Here is a 21,674-nt window from a genome sequence, read left to right as displayed (position 1 = left end):
AACCGCATTCTGAGTCTTGTTTTTATTTTGAGACAACATCTTGCTAAGTTGTCAGGCTAGTCTTGAACTCATGATCCTCCTGCCTCTACTCCTAGCTGTTTGCAATTGCAGGCATGCACCACAGACCCTGGCTCTGTAAACTGTTTTACTGTAAACTACGGAAATGTCTGTTGTTTTTTGTTTTGTTTTGTTTTGTTTTTTAACCGAATGGAGATGTTGTAGACATTGTCACATGGTTTAGGGGCTATCATGTAGAATGTTGCTAGCAGCATATTTAGCATCAGTGTAGAAAAATGATTTGTAGGCATGTTTCTCTCTCCCTTTATCTCTCTAAAGTCTCACTCTAGCCTCAACTGGCCTAAGATTCGCAACAGTTCTCCTGCCTCAGGCTCCCCAGGGCTAGCATTACAGGCAAGCAGCACCATCTCCTTTCTTTTTCAATTAAAGAAAGAACCTTCCCTAGCCACTAATAACTGCCCAAGAACAGAGCATGCTGCCTGATGGAGTGAGCACATTTTCCCCGGTATTGGTCATGGAGACCTGGGTGGCCCTTTCTCTTGTATCTTCTTTCATTTCCTTCATTCTCTTCCTCTCTAGTCAGTGCTGGCTTGGTACCGTCCAGATAATCACCACTAGCCACATGTGGCAGTGGACTCTGACATGTGACTAATTCTGAACTGAAATGTGAAATACATGAAGTGCTACTATTAGAAAGAACTCCAGTTATCGCACAACCTTTACATTGATTACCAGTTGAAATTGTTTCATTTGGTATGTTGACTAAAAATATTAGTTCATTTTATTTATAAATTTAACCGTTGGGAGTAATTGTCTGTTCAAGATAGGAGAGAGTAAACACCCTCCACCTCATCTTTCTCTCCATTTGCAACTGAAACCCCCAGAAACAGCAAGAGGCCGAGCGAGCATCCTAAAGATGAGAAAGCTGTTGTTGACATGTGCACCAATTTGTCCCAACCTTGCATGTCTTAAAGCTGATTGAAGACACCCATCTGAAAGGCTGCTGTAGCTCTATTTGTCTGATGTTCTGGGAAAGCAGCGTAAACAGGACAGGGAGGGGAGCAGAGGCTGTTGTGGACGTGGGGAAGTCCAGCCACAAAGGGCTAGAGTAAGGCTGTTTGGAGGATGACAGAGTTATTCTGTGCCCTCGTGTTGGTGATACTGTACTGAGGTCTATGTGTGATATGCAGCTTGTGTAGCATTAGAAAAGCAAATTTTATTACATGTAAAATGAAAAAAAAAAACAAAATTAAATTTCACTAGTTTCCATTTTACTCCTTGGTGAGATTGCTAATGAATCTAAAACTGGTGGCTTGCATTATGATTTGTACCATGCGGTGCTCCAGATAGTGGAAACGCCAAGTCTCGAGAGAAGGATTTGCTGGGAAGAGGTCATGTAAGGAAAGCAAGGTCGTGGAGATGGCCTAAGGCTAGTTGCCCCTACTTTCATTATTTTTTTCTACAAACATATTTTGAGAGACTAATACATGAAGATTATGCACTTCTCAGATGAAGTTCCTTACAGTCTGTTTTCCTTCATAGTAGAAAAGAAATTGTCTTTCAGGAGAAAACATGCCCTGTACAATAAAATTATGAGCATATTAATGATAATAATGGACTATAATATCTTTCAATTTGTAGGCAAGGTGGTACTTGACAAGTTGTTTCTGGAGACAGGGTTTCTCTGTGTAGTTTTGGTTCCTGTCCTGATCTCGCTCTTGAACTCACAGAGATCCGCCTGGCTCGGCTTCCCAAGTGCTGGGATTAAGGTGTGCCCCACCACCACTCAGCAATACTTGACAGGTTGTTCAACAAACTTCTGATGATATCACAATTATTCAGTGGGCATTACTGTTTGAATGATTTTACCCTGAGGAGACATTGACTAATTGATCTGTAGATGCTGTGAATGTAATGTCCTGGTTGTGTTTCTCTTTGTCAGATTAACACAGCTAGAGTTATCTGGGAAGAGGAACCTCAGTTAGAAACACTGTCTGCAGACAAGTCTGTGGGGCATTTTTTTTTTTTTGATTGCCAGTTGATAGAGGAGGGCCTAGCCTACTAGGGGTGGTGGCATCCCTGAGAGATTGTTCTGGGTAGTATAAGAAAGCAAGCTGAGCAAGCCATGAGGAGCAAGCCAGTAAGCAGCATACCTCTATGGCTTCTGCTTCAGTTCTTGCCTCCAGGTTCCTGCCTTGTTGTGTCCCGATGATGGACGGTAACCCATAAGCCAAATAAAGTCGTTTCTTCTCCACATTGCTTTTGATCATAGTGTTTTCCACAACAGTAGAAACCTAAATGTGATGGGCAGTTTCCAGGAGTATGCCTGGCCAATCTGTTGCTGATTGAGTTAGGAGTGCTAACCCCAAATGAGGGTTGACTCTAGGTTATTACGATAGGCTACCCTATCTATAGGGTAGGTCTAATGAAATTGAAATGTAATAAGGATCAATTTAAAACCCTGGAATAGATTCAGAAACTCAGCTGTCCCAGTTAAGAGTGTGGGATATGTAGGTTAGCAATAGTATGTAAGGAAAAGTCTGAGGTTTTAGTTCGTAGGAAGCGTAATACTGCCAAAAACCTGTTTCAGTTTGCTGTGGTCTCTAGCCCTACAAGGCTGGTATCTGTAACGAAGGCATGGCTTTTCTCCTGTTTAGTTCTGGATACTTTCCCTGCAGAGGGTGATGGGCACATGCAGAGACAGGGAGCATTTGCTTCCTTTGAAGCAGGATCGAGTTAGCTGAGGAGCAGGGAGAGGAGAACAGCATAGCTTGGCCAAGAGGTTGAGAGAGAAGTCACAAGAGCTGCCTTCAGTAATGTAAAGGTCAGGGTATTAAAGAGGATCTTGTTTTATAAACTTCTAAGAACAAGCACATGGAGGTTTTTTTTTTGGGGGGAGGGAGGATTTAAATTTCAGCATGAGGAAATGTCTTGTAGTTGGAGCTAATTCTGAGAAATGAGCCACCTCTCTAGTCTCCGTAAGACTCTTCTGCTTAAACTTGCCTTCCATTTTGAGAATCTCCCTCCCCCTGATGTTTTCTGGCCTGACGCCCCCTCCTCATACTTGGCATTACAGTAACTAAGCATTTAATAGAGCAGTGTAGAAGAATAATTTGAATTATTTATTTGATGCTCCACTTGCTTACAGCCGTTCTTACTGGGGAGTAGCCAGAGTGGCATGGCCATATTTCACTGGGCTAGAAGGAGTCCTTGGACAGGTTGGGAATGGGGTTAGAACATAGGGTCTGCTTGGCAGCTCTGGTGACGCCCCTCCAACATGTGGAAAACTGCCTTGTACCTGGATTTCTGTGCATTCCCAGATGTGTTACACCGGGAAGCAGTTTTGATGTGCATCTGGGAAGAAATTTCTGCAGCACTGGTCCTACTATGATAGACCCGCAAGTTTCAGAGGATAATATCAAACAAGACTTGAAACTGCTTTTGTTGTTAGGTGGCTATAATGCTTCTAAATTCTAGATGTTTCATTGCTCTTCTTCTCTTTTAACCTCACCTCATATCACCTCAGATCCCATTTCTATTTCTGTTCTCCTGCCTACTCTTCCTTTTTATGACAGGTCGAAGTAAGCAGTACCCAAGTCACCTGTGCTCAGTGCTCACATCCTCTTCTCCAGGGTGAGATAAAGGAAACACGGTGTTATTGCCTTTCCCATGATTTGTGTATAGCTTTTGTCCCCACCATGTGTGCCTCGGGGTCAGGTGCTGTGCCTTTTACTTCCTGTATAACTCCCCAGGTGTCCAGTGAGAGCATCTGCGCCGGGTGCGTTTTTAATAAGCCTTCTTGACGGATTTACCGACTGCGAGAAACAATGCCGCACGCTCCTTCAAGGAGCTCCTGAGCTTGGAGGCACGTGTTTCAGAAGTTCTTGGAGGCTGGAAGCACAACTCTGAGAAACTCAGAACAGTGTGAGATCTCAAAAAGCATGTAAATGGCCTTATTTCTTTTACAAATAGTCATACAATATTTTTGCTGTGTTAATATAGTAAACACCACATCTCTATTTCATCTTTCTCAGAAGGTCCTTTCAATTAGGGTATAATATTTGGTATACAGTATTCCTCTTTTGAAAAAAAAAACTTTACTATGAATTTAGATGTTTTTGTTTGCCTTAAATAAAATAATTAACTAACGTTTAATGACACATTTTTAGCATTCTTTAGTACTCTCTTTTAATAGGACACATTTAAGGAAATTCTTAAAAAGTGAAATATTTATAAGTATTCATATTATAAAGATCTTCTTTACTTTGAAAAAGGGACCATTGTAGAATTCCTTAAGTATAGAACTCTTAAAATTGCATTTTCAACATGATTTTATTTACAAAACATAGATTTACCCAAAACCACTCAGTAAACACTTTATAATTTATTTGTGTTTAAGATCATGTTTCTTGAAAGCGAGGCAATGTTTTTGTATTAGATTTAAAACCCAGCTTTATTGAATATAATTCACATACCATGCAACCCACCCTTTAAAGCGTGTGACCCAGTGGTTTCCGGTGTCGTCACAGAAGTGTACCACCGTCACCACTGCTCTCCCTTCCCGTCACTGCAAAAGGAAACCGACGTGTTCGCATTCACTAGCTCTCCACCCCCAGGCAGTCACCAAGTTACCTCTGTCTTTCCATTTGCATAGTTTGAACATTTAATATAAATGGAGCCATAGAGTAATAATACAAGTGACCCCCCCATGATTTTTAAAGCTTATCATTAATGATTTCAAAGTTTCGCCTACATTGTAGCATGTATAATAATAAGTATATCTCCTGACCTCTCTTCCTGTTTCTCTTTCTCTGCCCTCTTGCTTTACATTTTATTCATCCCTTCTTCAGTTGATGGACATTAGTTGTCTATACTTTTGGCTCCTGTGAATTATGCTGGTAGGAGCGTTCATGTGCACGCTTTCGGGTGGACTTGGTTTTAGTTCTCTTGGGATAGCTAAGAGAGGAAGTGCCAAGTCCAGTGGGTCACTCCATATTCACCTTTCTGAGGACCTGCCAGGCCGTTCATGGGCATCAGTTCGCATCCCGCTGGCTATGTTACAGGGTGTCAGTTCCTCTGCCGCCTCTGCATTACTGGTTATCGTCTATCTTTTTTATTAGGGGCGTCCTAGTGAGCTGTGACACGGTATCTCATTCTGAGTTTGATTATACCTCTCCCTGGTGTCTCATTGAACATCTACGGGCTTTTTGGCCACTTGTAAGTGGAGAAAATCTCATAACAGTCTTTCCCCATTTAAAATTTGGGCTGGTTTTTAATTACTGAGTTGCTAGTTTTCTTTATATAATCTGCATATTTTTATTTTATTTTATTATTTTACTTTATTTTTTATATTTTTATTTTATAATTCATTTAATTTTACTATCATATCAGCCACAGATTCCCCTGTCCTTCCCCCCCCCTCCCCTCCCAATCCACCCCCCATTCTCCAGGGCAAGCACTCCCCTGGGGATTCAACTCAGCCTGGTAGATTCAGTTGAGGCAGGTCTAGTCCCCTCTTCCCTACACCAAGGCTGAGCAAAGTGCCCCCTCCTGCCCCTTTCTCTTCTCTGCATCTTCTCCCCATGGTTCTCAAGAACACCACTAGGGTCTCAGGATAGGCCCTAGGTTCCAAACAGCCAGCTCATGCACTAAGGACAGGTCCTGGTCCCACTGCCTGGGGGCCTCCTAAATAGTTCAAGCTGATCAACTGTCTCACTTATCCAGAGGGCCTGGTCCAGTTCCATGGGGCTCCTCAGCTATTGGTTCACAGTTCATGTGTTTCCACTAGTTTGGCTATTTGTCCCTGTGCTTTTTCCAATCATGGTCTCAATATCTCTTGCTTATATAATCCCTCCTCTCTCTCACCGATTGGACTCCTGCTCCACCTGAGGCTTGGCTGTGGATCTCTGCATCTGCTTCCATCAGTCACTGGATGAGAGTTCTAGCATGACAGTTAGGGTGTTCGGCCATCCAATCACCAGAGTAGGTCAGTTCGGGCTTTCTCTTGACCTGCCAGTATTCCATTGTGGAGTCATCTTTGTGGATTTCTGGGGACCTCTCTAGCACTCTGCTTCTTCCTATTCCCATGGGTCTTCATTTATCGTGGTATCCCTAGTCGCTAGTCTGCATATTTTTATATGCCTCTGTATATATTCTGTATATTCCTTATCAGATCCATTGCTTGCCAAAGTTTTCTCCCATTTTATGGGCTTTTTACTTTCTGGGTAATGTTCCCTGTAGGACATTAGCTTTTCATTTTGATGAGGTATGATTTAAGATAATTTTGTTGGTGGTGTTGCTTGATTTGCTTTTGGGTGGAAGAAACAGAGTTTGCAGAGGGTCAGAATCAACAGGATGTCCAGATTCACAGAGGGGATTTCTTTGGAGAACTGACCCAAGTGAGCACAAAGGTTGGCAGGTTCTGCAACAGACTGTCTATTCCCTATGGCTACAGGATGCTGGCCCGTAGCATGGCCCAGGCCCATTTAGAAAGCTCCAGAACTGGAGATGCTAATGATGCAATTCTCAGGGTCAGGCCAAAGGACAGAGACCCCAGAGGATGCTGTTGTAAGTCTTGCTAGATCCCCACTTAGTCTACTCAGATCAACATGTCAGTCCCCTGTAGACAAATACAGAAACACCCAGAACTCACACTTTAACAGTTTTCCAGCTATTCCTCCATGTAAGCCTAAAATTAACCACTACAGAAGAGACTGTCGGATTCAGTGCTTCGAGGATTCATTCTCAAGCTTCATAAAATATTTTTTTTTTCATTTTTGATCCATTTTGTGTTAGGTTTTCTATATTATGTAAAAATAGGGCCCGCTCGATACATTGGCTATCTAGTTTTTCAACGATATTTGTTGAAAAGGTACTTTAGAAATGATTTTATTTGTATTGTTATTTACATGTATAGGTGTAGATCCGCAGGAGTATATACCACTTGTGTGTGGACTCTGGCCAAGGTCCCCTGAAACCGGAGTTACAGGTGCTGCTGCTGCCCACTGTGGGTATTGGCAGCTGAACTGGGTCCTCTCGAAGAGCAGTGCATGCTTTTCTGTCTTAAACAAGTTTCTTTTTCAGTGCTTGAGATAAAACTGAGAGCTTCCTACATTAGACAAGTGGCTAGCACTCTACTATTGAGCACCCCATCCCCTAAATACATTCCTTTCTTTGGGGGTGGATGGTGCAGTATCTTATTATGGAGCTTCGGCCTGACTAGAGGTTGCTATGTAGCTTAGTGTGGTGGTTTGAAAGAAAATGGCCCCCAAAGGGAGTGACATTGTTAGGAGTTGTGGCCTTGTTGGAGGAAGTATGTCACTGTGGAAGAGGGCTTTGAGGTCTCATATATGCCCAAGCCACGCCCAGTGAGACCGTTCACTTCCCATTGCGTTTGGATCAAGATGTAGAATTCTCCAGCACCATGTCTGCCTGCGCACCACCATACCCCCAGCAACCATGCTCCCCACCGTGATGATAGTGGACTAAACCTCTGAAACTGTAAGCCACCACATCAATTAAATGTTTTCCTGTAAGAGTGCTGTGGTCATGGTCTTTTCACGGCATTAGAAACCCTAACTAAGACACCTAGGCAGACCTCAGATCACAATCCTCCTGCTTCAGACTCCCAAGGCTGGTTATTGTTGTGTTCTACACCCAGCTTAACAGTTTTTTTTTTTTTTTTTTTTTAAAAATTGTGACTTTTGAGACAAGGTCATGCTATGTAGCCCAAGTTAGCTTCAAAAATGATGTTAGCTCATGCTGGCCCCCAGCCCAGGATCTTCCTGCCTGGCTTCCAAAGGCTGGGGTTACAGGTATGTGTCACAGTATCCAGGTCCTAGATTCAAGGTTTAAGTATCTGTTTCAATATTATTAAATACAGTCACAGAACTTGTTCACTGTGTGAAACAGACTTGATACCATGACACAGAAACTCCTGCTTGTCTCCTCTTCCCAGCCACTGGCAACTACCATTCTGCTTCCTATGAGGCATAATATTTGTCTTTTAATTTACTTAACTTGCCATAGTGTCTTGAAGGTTCATCCATGGCATAGTATATGTCAGAATTTACTTTCTTTTAAGGCTGAATAATGGCCCATTGTATGACATATTTTTTATTCATTCATCTGTTGATGGGCACTTGGGCTGCTTCCATTCTGTCTGTTGTGAATCATGCTGCCACAAACAAATAAATCTTTGAGCTCTTATTTTTAATTGGAGGGTGTTATATGCCCAGAAGTGGGATTGTTGGATCATATGATAATCTATTTTTAATTTTTTAAAGACCACCATTCTGCAGTTACCCGTAGCAGTAACATTACGTTACACTCCTACCAACACTGCGTAAGGGTTTGGGCTTCTCGGCGGCTTCCTCTACACTTTTTTTTTTTTTTTTTTGTGTGTGTGTGTGTGTGTTTTGTTCTTGCTTTTCTAATAGTTGCTATCCTAATGGATGCAAGAAAGCAAAATAACTTGTGGGGGGGGGAGGAGGGGGGAGATCGAATTGCCTTGCAGCTCTATGAAGAATCAGTTGACCTTAAGAGTGAAAATATTTATTTCTTTATTAAAGATATGGTGTCATGTAGCCAAAACTAGCTTAGAACTTGCTGTGTGGCTGAGATTGCCTTGAACTCCCAGTCTTCCTCCCTCTGTTTCTCAAGTGCTGGTAGATAACCATGTGCTACCATGCCCGCAGAACACTGACTTACAGTCTGAATTCTAGTGGTTGATGTCTGTTGATACCCAGGATTGCATTCCCCAGTTGCCGTGACCTTGTAACAGCTTTGGAAATTGAGAAAGAGGAATCCTTCCCTTCTTTTCTGTCTCTCCCTCACTTTCAAGATTCTTTTTGGCTACCTGGAAGTCTTGCATTTCTATATGACTTTTAGAATTGGCCTTTCAATTTCTGCAGAGAATCTGTTGGGGATTTTGTGTGAAAGCTGTAATCAGCTTGCATAGTATTTCCCCTTAGCAACATTAAGTGTTCTGAGATGTGAAGACACTGTTCCTTCACTTAGACCTTTTGCCATTTCCTTTAACAGTGCTTTATGGTTTCCAGTGTATAAAGTTCATCCTTAAATTTGTTTGTAAGCAAACTTTTTGATGCAACTGTAAATGGGATTGTTTTCTTAAATAATTTGGGTTGTTCCTTGCTACAGTAATAGAGTCTCCCCCCACCCCTTCCCAATTTGTCTTGTGTCTGGAAATCTCTCTGAAACTGCTTATTAGTTCATATAGTATTTTCATGGATTTGCAAAGATTTACCATATGCTGGACTGTATCATCTATGGGGAGAAGTTTTTTGGCTCCTTTTTTTTTTCTTTTTTCTCCCAGAAAAATGCTGTTTATCTCCCTTTTCTGCCCTGGCTAAAGCATCCAGTACAGCACTGAAATAGAACCAACAATTCTGGGCAAGTGGTTTTCCACTGAGCCCTGCCGCTCCAAGCCTTTGTGTTGGAATTTAGCATGTTGGTTTCTGAGCATTAATTCCCAGTACCTTCTAGCTTGGCTTTCCCCAAAAGGTCTGATGTTCTATTAACTTAATGAAAAACATTGTAAAAATGATTAAGTAAGCAGCCTGAGACACATTTCTAATGCATTGTGTGCTTTTCTTAAGGATTCATGCTTGCTGGTATATGTGGATAGAATAAATGATGAGGACATTCATACTGTCTCTTCTAGAGATTCTTGTCCGTGCTTGGACCTAGCACTTTTGAAGTACTTGGCAGTTGGAATAGTGGTAGCGAAGGTTTATAAAGGAGGTGGTGGTTGTATTACTTTTGATAGTTTGATTCCGCATCCACCTCCTGTAGGTGCATTTTCTTCCTTAAGCTTCGTCCCTCCTGGAAGTCTGGATGTAACTCTGCTGTGCTTTGGTAGTTACTGTAGGTTTTCTCAGTACTTAGATATCCGTTCAGAGAAGAGAGGCCCCTCTTTATATTTGGAGCATTTCTAAAATAGATTCTCTGTGAGCTGCACTTTGCCTTGTGAGAGACACGAAATGAGCATAGGAACACATTCATTCTCTGGATGCTTGCGATATATGTAGGAAGATCAAGTATGTGTACTTACCATCTACTGTTTGTAGGTAATTCTCTGCCTGTCTACTTCCCTCCCTTTCTTCCTTCCTTCCTCCCTCCCTCCCTCTCTTCCTTCCCTCTTTCCTTGGTTAACATTTTAAAAGTTGAAAATAGTTTTTTTCCCCATATAATATATTCTGATTAGGGTTTCCCCTCTCCCAACTCTTCCCAGCTACTTCCTACCTCCCCACTCACCCAAATCTACACCCTTTCATGTTCTCTCTCATTAGAAAACACATGAGCACTTAAAAAGAGATAAAATGAAAAAAAAAAAAAACAAGCTTGAATAGGCCAAAACAAACAATGAACAGGGGGAAAAAAAGAGCCAATGTGGGAAAAAAGCATAAGAAACATGTATAGACACAGAGACACATTCACACAGAGAATTCCACAAAGACACGGCATTAGAAACCATACTATATCAAGCAAAAGACCTGTAGGAGAAAAATGCCTAGACAAAGCAGTGTGAGACAGGAATACCATTGAGTTTGTCTTGTGTTGACCATCCACTGCTGGGCATGGGGTCTGCCCGTAAGTGTGGTGTGTATCCCCAGTGAGACTCCATTGGAGAAAACTCTGTCTGTGTGTGTGGTGTGTGTGTGTGTGGCTGTCAGTTGGAGTGGAGGTTAGGGGTGAGGCCTGTGTCCACTTCCCCTCTCAGCACCGAGATTCTATCCGGCTTAGACCTGTACAGGCAGTGTGTATGCTGCCGCAGTCTTTGAGTTCACGTGGACATCAGTCCTCTTGTGTCTGGAAGGTTCTGTGCTGTTCTTATCTTCAGCACTAAATGTGAACCCTTTGAGGATGACTATTTTTGAATTAAGAGAGTGTATCGTGGTGCCTCATATGTAGCTCCTGCTTACCGTAATTTTTAAAATTAATAGAGCCATAAAATAGTATAAGACTATAGTCAGTTATTCAAGCAGTGTTGTAGCCAAGCAGTATTGATGAATTTCAGAAGCAGCAGTGATCAGTATTTTGTAGATTTATGAAGAGGGGCACTATGCAGGAGAAGGTAATTCGAGTGGGTCACATGCAGTGTAAAAGCTGAGTAAGAGGAGGGCCATTTGACCCAGGTGCCATAGCATTGGGAAGGCATTGAGTTGATCAGAATGGCCAAAATAGATGGTTTGTATTGGCTTGTAGATCGACAGAAGGGCGAAGTAGGGAGGAACATCATATTGTGGAGGCCTTAAATACCAGCTTGTAAGGGTTGCTTTTATCATATTGAGCAGGAGAGAATTATTGAAATTATTTGAGTTGCAAGTTTTCAGGCAATACAGTACTTCAGTAAGATTTACTTGTGGATTAGTGTATACTGTGGGCCAGAGGGCAGCTGGAACTAGGATACCATTTAAGAGGGTATGATTTTGTTAATTTTGGTGTTTCAGTTTTTATTAGCAGAATTCTTTGGTTTTAGTGCCGAGTGTAGTCACTAGAGCAAAGCCCAGTTCGTTATTCAGTGAAAGTATGAATGTGTGGACAGGCTGATCTGGGCTTGGACAGAGCTGTGAGCAGCAGGGACAGTCCATGGTGGGGTCATTTGGAGGAACTATTGAGATGGCTTATGCTCTAGAGTATGAGAGCATGGACCATCACAATCACATCTTTATGCTTGCTGAGCCTGATGTGAAATGCCTAGTGCATACAGATGTAAGGCTCAATTTAGAACTGAAGCCAGAATGTTCATTTTGGGTCGCATTATGTAAATCTTATCCTTTGAACAGTGGAAGTGAGTGGACTGACAACTGTGTTGTGTATGCGTACAGAAATATGCACACCATGAAATACTTAGAGCCCAGTGTGTGTTAGAGTGTGTGCTAACCAATCTGCTGGTTAGTATTAGCAGAAAGATGGGGACTGAAGTTTGGGGTGACTAGAGAGAACACAGGAGCTGAATAAGGAGACAGAAAGAAACAGACAGGTTGACTTTACAACACTATGTGCTCTTGACACTCCGAATCCTGTTTCATGTTTAAGAACATCACCACTGTCAACATGATACTTCTCTATGGCTTGTTGAGAGCCTACTGAATGCCAGACATGGTGCTGAGTACATTGCCTCCTTTGCTTTACACAGTAGGTCTGTTATGTCTGTACCACTGCACCACTGCACCACTGCACCAGCACCACTGCACCACAGTACCACGGCACCACGGCACCACTGCACCACTGCACCAGTACCACTGTACCACCGTACCACCGTACCACTGCACCACAGTGCCACTGCACCACTGCACCAGTACCACTGCACCACTGCACCACTTCACCACAGTACCACTGCACCACTGCACCACAGTACCATTGTACCACAGTACCACTGCACCACGGCACCACTGCACCAGAAACACTGCACCACGGCACCACAGTACCACTGCACCACTGCACCACTGCACCACTTCACCAGTACCACTGCACCACTTCACCAGTACCACTGCACAACTGCACCACTGCACCACAGTACCATGGCACCACAGTACCACTGCACCACGGCACCACAGTACCACTGAACCACGGCACCACAGTACCACTGCACCACTGCATCACTGTACCACTGTACCACAGTACCACTGCACCAGTACCACTGCACCACTGCACCATGGCACCACAGTACCATTGTACCACAGTACCACTGCAGCACTGCACCACAGTACCATTGTACCACAGTACCACTGCACCACGGCACCACAGTACCACTGCACCACAGTACCACTGTGCCATGGCATCACAGTAGCACTGTACCACTGCACCACTGCACCACAGTACCACAGTGCCACTGCACCACTGTACCATGGCACCACAGTACCACAGTATCACTGCACCACTGCACCACAGTACCACTGTACCACCATACCACTGCACCACAGTACCACAGTACCACTGTACCAGTACCACTACACCACTGCACCACTGTACCACTGCACCACAGTACCACCGTACCACTGTACCACGATACCACTGCACCACCGCACCAGTACCACTGCACCACTTTACCACAGTACCACTGCACCACAGTACCACCACACCACCGTACCACTTCGCCACCGCACCACCATACCACTGTACCATTGTACCACTGTACCACTTGTTTACTGAAGGGTAAGTGGTCAAAGCCTTCCGAAGGTCTCTGAGTTAATAATGATTAGGGAACCCTGAAAATATAAGTAGGCCTATTTGACGTCAAGCCAGATGCTCTTTCCATTATTTCAGAGGTATGCATGTTTAATTTCTACAAGGCAAAGACTGTGTTTATACAGAATCAGTTTTTAGTAAAGTCTTCTTAATTAGCAGGCAGTGATTGGACAGTTGTGTTTCCTGTAAAAAATAATCAGCATGTGTGTTGCATGGGGCTGCTTCTACTTTCCCACTAGGGTATTTATATTCATAGTGTATTGCACTTTTTTGATTGCTTATTGTGGGTGGTAATTTCAAAGAGGATATCACTTCTTTTATCTGAAGAATTAATCATTCAGAAAGTACTTTTCAGATTTGTTTCTTAAACTAAATATAAGTTTCTTCAAGTTTTTCTGATGCATTCTTCAGAATGTTTGACCATTTGCAAGGGAATAAGAAGAGCCTGTCACTTTTCTACATTTCAGGGGACATCATTTTCAATGCTCAGTACCCAGAGCTGCCCCCTGATTTCATCTTTGGAGAGGATGCCGAGTTCCTGCCAGACCCCTCTGCTCTACACGTGAGTACTGTAGGCTCACTCTCCTGGTCCTTGTCGAAAAGAAAACAACATTGGCATTTGATAATTGTAGTCAATTGTGGTTTTCCACCTTCATGAAAGAAATGCAACTCTTCATGTATGTTGGAGAAGAGAGGTTTTTCATCATAGTTTTACTTTGGGACCATTTCAAATTAATTCTACAGTATTGATTGAAGTAATTTTTCTTCAACTTAAAGCCACATTGAAGACATTTTCTTTGTTTCAATATGACAGTTCATGCCTGCAGTCAGTTTTCCAGTGTTTACTAGCATTCAACAAAATGCTGGTTAGAATAGTGTTTCTTGGCTTTTTAGGAGGCTTTTCTTTCTTTTTTCTTTTCTTTTTTGGGGAAGTAAAGGTGACAAACGTGGACATTCATGTCTGTAATCTTAGTGTCACCACAAGGGAAAGACTAGATTGAATGTTTTGTATTAAGCCAGACCCAAACCTTGTAATCGAAATACAACATTTCTGGAATTAAAGCAAGAAGACTTACCATTAGGGGCAAGGGGTCATGGTACCTGTCAGAGCATACACAGTTTATTTAACAGTTGGGTTTTCTGCATGACTGATGAAGAGTGGGTGCCATTTTGTTTAAATGTTTCTTTCTTTCATTTTCCAAATTCAAGTCTGGGGAATAGCTATACTCTTCAAAGAGGTTTAATTGTTGATTGAAACTATTTTCTTAGTTTGTTTTCTGGATTTTATTTTTTGGTTCATTCAAACTGTTTATTTGATGGTTTAATGACTTACTTTGGAAGTCTCCCACTCCTCCATCTCCCATTTAGAGTCGAGTGTTGTGGTTTGAAAGAAAATGGCCCCCAAAGGGAGTGGCACTGTTAGGAGATGTGGCCTTGTTGGAGTAGGTGTGGTCTTGTTGGAGTAGGTGTGGTCTTGTTGGAGGAAGTATGTCACTATGGAGGCGGGCTTTGAGGTCCCATATATCTCAAGTCACACCCAGTGAGACAGTCTACTTCCTGTTTCCTGCACATTAACATGTAGCAGCTACTTCTCCAGTACCATGTCTGCCTGCATGCTGCCATGTCCTGCCATGATGATAATGGACTGAACTTCTGAACTATGAGCCACCACTGCACTTCAGTGAAATGTTTTCCTTTATAACAGTTGCCGTGGTCATGGTGTCTCTTCACTGCACTAGAAACCCTAACTAAGACAGTGAGGTACTAGCTGAAGCCTAAAGAATTACATTAAATTTCACACAGTTGTGAGAATACTATTGGCAGGAGAGGGATTGAAAGGTTTTTAATAATTGTACATAAACTTTTGTTTGATTAAAAAAACTTTTCTTGTTAAATGCTGCTTTCTCAGAAGCCATAGGGTTGGCATCTACCCCATATTAAAATTGAGAGGCCCACCTGCAGTAGATGTGAGCTAAGCACTACTGTAGAGTCCTTCCCTGTCTGAAATCTGCCCAGTGGAGGGAGACGTACACCAGATGCCAAAGAAACATACTCTTAAGTGTCCTAGAATTTACAGTAGATGTTCAGAGAAAACTGTGTAGAGGTGATGTTTGTCCTTGGCCTTCAAAAGTGAAGGGAAAGAAGGAAGTATGAGAGAATTCAGGTAGGTGCATGACTGAAGTAAATTTGTAGCTGTGGTTCATATGATGTGTTGGAGAAAAGGGCACTGATAGATTTGCTGAGGTGTATGTTCATGTAAAACAGAGCCACAAAGCTTAGGTGCATTTGGTGGTGTCGTGGGGTTTCTATCATTATAAAACAGCATGACTAAAAGCAACTTGGGGAGGAAAGGGTGTATCTTACCTTATAAGCTTATAACTGTCATCCAGGGAATGGAGTGAGAACCCCAGGCAGGAACTTGGAGGCAGAAACTAATGTAGAGGCTATGGAGGAGTGCTGCCTATTGGACTTGCTCATGACTTGCTCAGCTTGCTCTTTAACACACCCCAGCCTGTCTACCCATTGGATGGCGCCACCCACAGTGGTCTGGGCCCTCCCACATCAGTCACTAATCAAGAAAGTGCTCCACAGGCTTGCCTATGAGCCAATCTACTGGAGACATTCTCTGAGTTGAGAGTCCTTCCACCCAGATGACTCTAGCTTGTGTCCAGTTGACATAAAAGTAGCCAGCACAGGGACGTTGGTGGGGTGCATCAAATGCTGGCCAAGAGCCACTGAAGGCAGAACAGAACAACAACTACCTGATGGAAATGTGTTTCAAGACCAGACTGAGCAGTGTTGAAATAAAATCTACAGCAGAGAGAAAGCGTAAGATAATCCGAGAGAGACCACTGGGATGAAGAGGATAAGGAAGAGTGTTCGCAGCCTGTTTTTGGAATTGACTTTAAAATTTACAGTGTATATCTTCAGTATTGGCAAGCTCGGTGAATGGAGAATTTAAGAGCTAGAAAGGGCCCTAAGATTCATCGTATTCCACTCTTCTATTTTAGTACTGAAGGAACTCTAGTAGTAGATTTATAGAATTCTGTAGCAGAACTGGTATGGTAATTCCACTCTTCTGAGTGAAGTTCTCATAGATGCTTTTGAGAAATAAGCTGAAAATGAACAGTGTGTGTGTGTGTGTGTGTGTGTGTGTGTGTGTGTGTGTGTGTGCAACTAACAGTGTACTGGATCCAAGAGGAAGATTGCAAATTCAGGGGAGCACTTTCTCCCTGGTGATAATTGATGGAGAGCCTCAGGAAGGCTTACTTCATGAACCAGTGAGTGGGTCAGACAAGCCAGCGAGGCAGTCACAGCACACTTGTGAAGGTGCACACTTGTGAAGGTGCACACTTGATACCTGGCTGGTTGAAACACTAGGGCAGGCTAAACTGTAACCCTGACCCCCAGCAGCCTCTCCTCTAGGCACATCCCGCCCCCAGGGACTTGTCACTCAGGGTTAATAGGTTAGTCTTTAGTTTTGTGTTCAACCCAGACTTCCCTCCTCTTCCCTTGAACGACTAGCCCAGCTGACTTGTCTACATGTTGAATGAAAGGGAATTTCATCTTATTACCTGTGGGGTGGGAAAAGTCCTGACTTCTCAAGATTTTCTACCAGAAGTACCAAGTATACAAGGGGAGTTTGCACCCCTACAATCTGGGACCACAGTCCACAGTGTGTCCTTTGGCAAGTAGGAAATTTGCTTTGAGTTATTGGGCTTCATCATTAAAATTCATGAGAAAAATGCATCTGATTCTGTGGTATGTCTGTATTTCTAATGTAAAAACATATTAAATTATAATGGTTAAGAAAAATGTGAACTCTCCAATATGGTCCAGCTTGAGAAACATAGTTTTAGAGAAGTTTATTCTACTTATTTAAACTGGCTCTTCCGCAACAAGCGACATGGGACATGTCAAATAAGGGACATGGGTGCAGGAAAGAGACATCAGCTCACACTCTTCATGGAAGGAATCAGTGGGTGTAGAATGTTAGGATCTATACTAGGGCCAGAAGCATCTCGGACGCCCCAGAATCAGGAAGACACCGAACAAAGGCCTTAGTGGCCCCAAGTTCCAAGTCTGGATACATGCTAGATTAATTTGGAAACCTGTCACGATTCTAGCTTCACCACTAGACCCAGAATAGGTACTCTGGAGAACCCCAGGATTGTCAGTCTTCTGGGCTATTTATAGGTAGCAGTCTGAACTGTGCTGGGAACCACTGACTGAATCGTCTAGTAACATCATAACACAGAGTCCTTTGCCTTTGCTCAACATTGCTCTACTGAGGTACTGTTTTCTATTTAGGGGATAGCATACGTACATACATATGTAGATAATTTTAAAAACAACTTTATGACACATAGTTTGTGTGCCACACGATTCACCTATTTAAAGTACTAATTCAGTGGTTTTTCATCTCTTTGTTGAGTTGTGCAACTGTCACCACAAATTACAGCATCTTGTCATCATACTGCAAAGAAATGCCAGACCGATCAGCAGTTACTGGCCTATCCATCCCACCCCGGGCAACACACGAATTTGTATTCTGTTTTTATGGGATTTGCTTATTTTGAACATTTCATGTAAATAGAAATAATTTCAGCCAGGCTGTGGTGGTGCCTGCCTTTAATCCCAGCACTTGGGAGGCAGAGGTAGGTGGACCTCTGAGTTCAAGGCCAGCCTGGTCTACAGAGTGAATTCCAGGACAGTCAGGACTGCACAGAGAAGCCCTGTCTTGAAATAGACACACATATAGTCCTTTCTGACTATTTTCACTAGGCACACTTATTTTTTTATTGTCAAATAATATTCCATTATATGTGTATATCACATTTTATTTATTCCTTTGCCAGTTGATAACCATTAGGGTTGTTTCCATGTTTTGGTTGTTGCAACTTCTGAAATTGTATGGGCATCCTTTTGTTTTTCTTGGCTATATCCCTAGGAGTAGAATTATAGGACCAAATAGTAAATTTTTAAATGCATGAACTGTCTTCAAAATGGGTTGTACTATTTTGTATTCCTAGCTAGAGTAGTATATAAGTGTTCTGGTTGCTCTGGGTCCTCACTAATACATGTTAGTCATTATTGGTAGTATTGAGTAAATAGTAGCTCCTTGTGGTTTGGGTTTTGATGAGGAATGATTTGAGCATCTTTGCATGTTTTTCTTGACATTCTTTGGAGAATGTCTCTTAAGATCCTTTGCTGGATAGGCAGTGGTGGTGCACGCCTTTAATCCCAGCATTTGAGAGGCAGAACCAGGCAGATCTCTGTGAGTTTGAGGCCAGCCTGGTCTACAAAGTAAGTTCCAGGAAAGGTGCAAAACTACACAGAGAAACCCTGTCTCGAAAAAACAAAAAACAAAAACAAACAAACAAAAGATCCTTTGCCTATTTGTACATTGATTTTTTTTTTTCTTTTTTTCTCCATATATTTTTGGTATAAGTTCTTCATCCTGTACACGATCGGCCAGAATTTTTCCCCCCATTCTGTGGATTGTCTTTTTGCTTCCTAGGTACTGTTGTGTGTACATGTGTATGTGTGTGCTTGCCGGTGTGTGCATTTGTAGAGGCCAGCTGTCAGCTTAGGCATCTTGTGTCCCTGCCTTACTTTTTGAGAGAGGGTCTCTCCTTGAACCCAGAGCTCATCATTTCTGCTGGATCCACTGTCTCCATCCTGCCTGTTCTGGGGCAACAGGGACATGGGGTGGGGCTTGGCTTTTACATAAATGCTAGGGACCCGAACTCATAGCCTCATGTATCTGAGTTCATGCACCTTACTGCCTGACCTATCTCGATAGGCACTGTCCTTTAAAGAAAAGTTTTAAATTTTGATGAATTTAAACTTATCTGTTTTTCTCTTGTTGCCAGTGCTTTTGGTTTTATAATCAAACCATTGCCTAATTCAAGATTATAAAGATTTAATCTAATACTTTTTTTGAAGAGTTTTATTATTTTTGCTGTCGTACTTAGATATTTGACCCATTTGGGGTTCATTTTTGTGTATGGTATGGGGTTGATGCCCAGCTTTATTTTTAAGTGGATATTTAGATATGCTGGTACTGTTCATTAGGAAGGATGTGTTTCCCTCATTGAATCTTGTTGGCATTTTATTATCCCTAAGTTGATAGTAGATGTGAGGGAGTATTTTGCGTTCTTACTTTTGTTTCATTGGTCAGTGTGTGTGTTTATCGATTCTGTAATCAGTCTGGAAACTGGGGAATGGACTTTTCCATCATTGTTCTTTGCAGGACGGTCTTGACTGTTGTGGGTCCTTGCATTGCTGTATAAATTTTAGGTCAGCTCGTGAATGTCTGCAGAGTCCAGCTGGGATTTTGATAGGGATTGTACTGAATCGCAGGTGACTCTGGGCATTCTTGCCTCTGGGTAGTGTCAAGTGTTTGTAATTGGGAACACTGTGGAATGTCGTTTCGTTTATTTACACTTTCTTGAATTCTTTTTTACGGTGTTTTGTCATTTGGGGAGTGTGAGTTTTACATGTATGCTTTAGCTACTCTTTTTGGTGCTGCTATAAATGAAAATTATTTCTTATTTTAGTTTCTGGTTTTATATTGTGGCAATGTAGAAACACAATTGATTTTTTAAATATTGGTCATATACTGTGACATCTACAGTGTAAGATCTTAGTGTAAGATTTTTTCTCTACCAAGCAAATTTTTTTCACATTTTAAAAACATTTTTCTGCCTTTTTGAGGCAGACCAATATGTTGGGGAAGCTGGCTCAGTGCATATTTTGAGACCTTGAGATGTGATTATAAAATGGTAACACTGCTTTCCCTTCATCTCAAAATGAAGCTTAAAGCATTTCCTAAGACAGAAATGGAAACAGCATAGTAATAGATTCAAGATTGTAATGGAAAGTTGCACTTAAGTTAACACTCATAAATTCTAGTAAGATTACCTCATGGATTTATATTGTATAAGGTAATAATTCATTCATCAAACCATTTAATTAGCATTAATTAAAAATTATGATACAGAGCTCCAGGCGATTGACCTGAGACCTGGGCTTTAGGTGTGTTCCATGGGTAGTTGGGTAGATAGACCCCAATCTTTATTTTATTGCTTAGGGAAATTATCAAAATAAAACCAACAGTACATTGTAGAGGGGAGAGTTTAGATGGCTTGGGGGTTGGTCATGGAAACTTTTTCATGCCATGGAAATTTAGAGATATCTTTTCAAGGGGGGCTCTTTGCTGAGAGCTTTTTCCTGTTTGCTCTTTTGTACCTTAACCAGAGCGTTTGCTGATCCAGAGATAGCTCTGTACTGCAGACTGCTTTGCCAGTGGTCATTTTGTCCTCATGTTCCATTCTGCTGCTCCTGGCCATGTGTCATAGTATGTGTGAGGCATGGCTCTTTGGTGGCTGCACTTACAAAAAAGCGTATAAAATAACAAAAGGCAAATTAATGAACTTCATACCTACTTGTAGCTTTTGATTTTGCATGTGTTCAGTGCTGTATAATATGGACTTGAACTCAAAGAGGCTGAGTTTTAGGGAGGTAAGATGTAGATACAGGAAGACAGTACACTGAGGTATTATATAAAGGTTGGAATAATTGTTATAAAGGAGTCCTATGGGATAGTTAAATAGGGGATTTATACACAAGTATAATGTATATGTATATATTATATGAGAAGAAAAGATGTTCAATAAAAAGGCAGAGGCTCCATTATAATGAGAAGGAATATTCTCCTAGGTTGGAAATCGCGGGCTGAGACTAAGTGATGGCAGATATATGTGGCTGACACCCAATAGCTTCCCTAATCTCTCTCCCTTCCACACTGTTCTTTACTGACTGCTGACCCTCCAGCTGCAGAGGCCTCTTCACATGCTCAACACACTACGTCTTAGGACCTCTTCATTTGCCACATGCTATTTTCATTTCGTTTCTGCCTGAACTCTGTCTCCCAGGCACCTGAATAGCTTGCCCCTCCTTCCTTCAGGTACCATATTAAAAATGCCTTCTGCGAGTTCTCTACTCAGAGCTGTAACAGAGTCTCTGACCTGTACCACACTCTTTCTTGATTTCACTTACTACCGTACAGTAATTTTTAGTTGCTTATTTGGTGTCTGTCTTTCCTAGGGTGACCAACTCCCCTGATTTGCCCGAGACTGGTAATTGTGAGATGCAGGACTTTTATTGTTGAACAGTACAGTCCTGAGACAGTTGGGGTAGAGATTGTGCTTGTGTCTTTCCCAGCCTGGAAGGCAACATTAGCAGAGACTAGATTAGTTTGCTTCTGCTAGAGATGCATAGGACATGCTTATTAGAGGAATAAGTTTCCTTTGAGGTTATGTAGTCATAACTTTGCTGATTTCTAAAACCAGGATGTAGACTTTTGATATAATTAGAAAATATTAGGAAAAAATTGTAGTGCTAGAAAAATTTGGAGGGCAGAAATCAGTTACCAGAAC

The 21,674-nt window shown here is 42.1% G+C and overlaps 1 protein-coding gene across 2 annotated transcripts in view; it reads left to right on the top strand.

Annotated features, from left to right (window-relative positions):
• Window positions 1-21,674, top strand: part of Babam2 (BRISC and BRCA1 A complex member 2) — a 469,435-nt gene that overhangs the window by 169,758 nt on the left and 278,003 nt on the right. For both annotated transcript variants that reach the window (XM_059248525.1, XM_059248524.1), the window contains exon 4: window positions 13,698-13,792. In XM_059248525.1, the coding sequence (XP_059104508.1) occupies window positions 13,698-13,792 (95 nt within the window). The remainder of the gene's footprint in view (window positions 1-13,697; window positions 13,793-21,674) is intronic.

The sequence above is a fragment of the Peromyscus eremicus genome, chromosome 22 (assembly GCF_949786415.1).
Source record: "Peromyscus eremicus chromosome 22, PerEre_H2_v1, whole genome shotgun sequence".
NCBI classification, from domain to species: Eukaryota; Metazoa; Chordata; class Mammalia; order Rodentia; family Cricetidae; genus Peromyscus; species Peromyscus eremicus.
The sequence above is the reverse complement of the archived record's forward strand: the minus strand, read 5'-3'. Positions and strand labels throughout refer to the sequence as shown.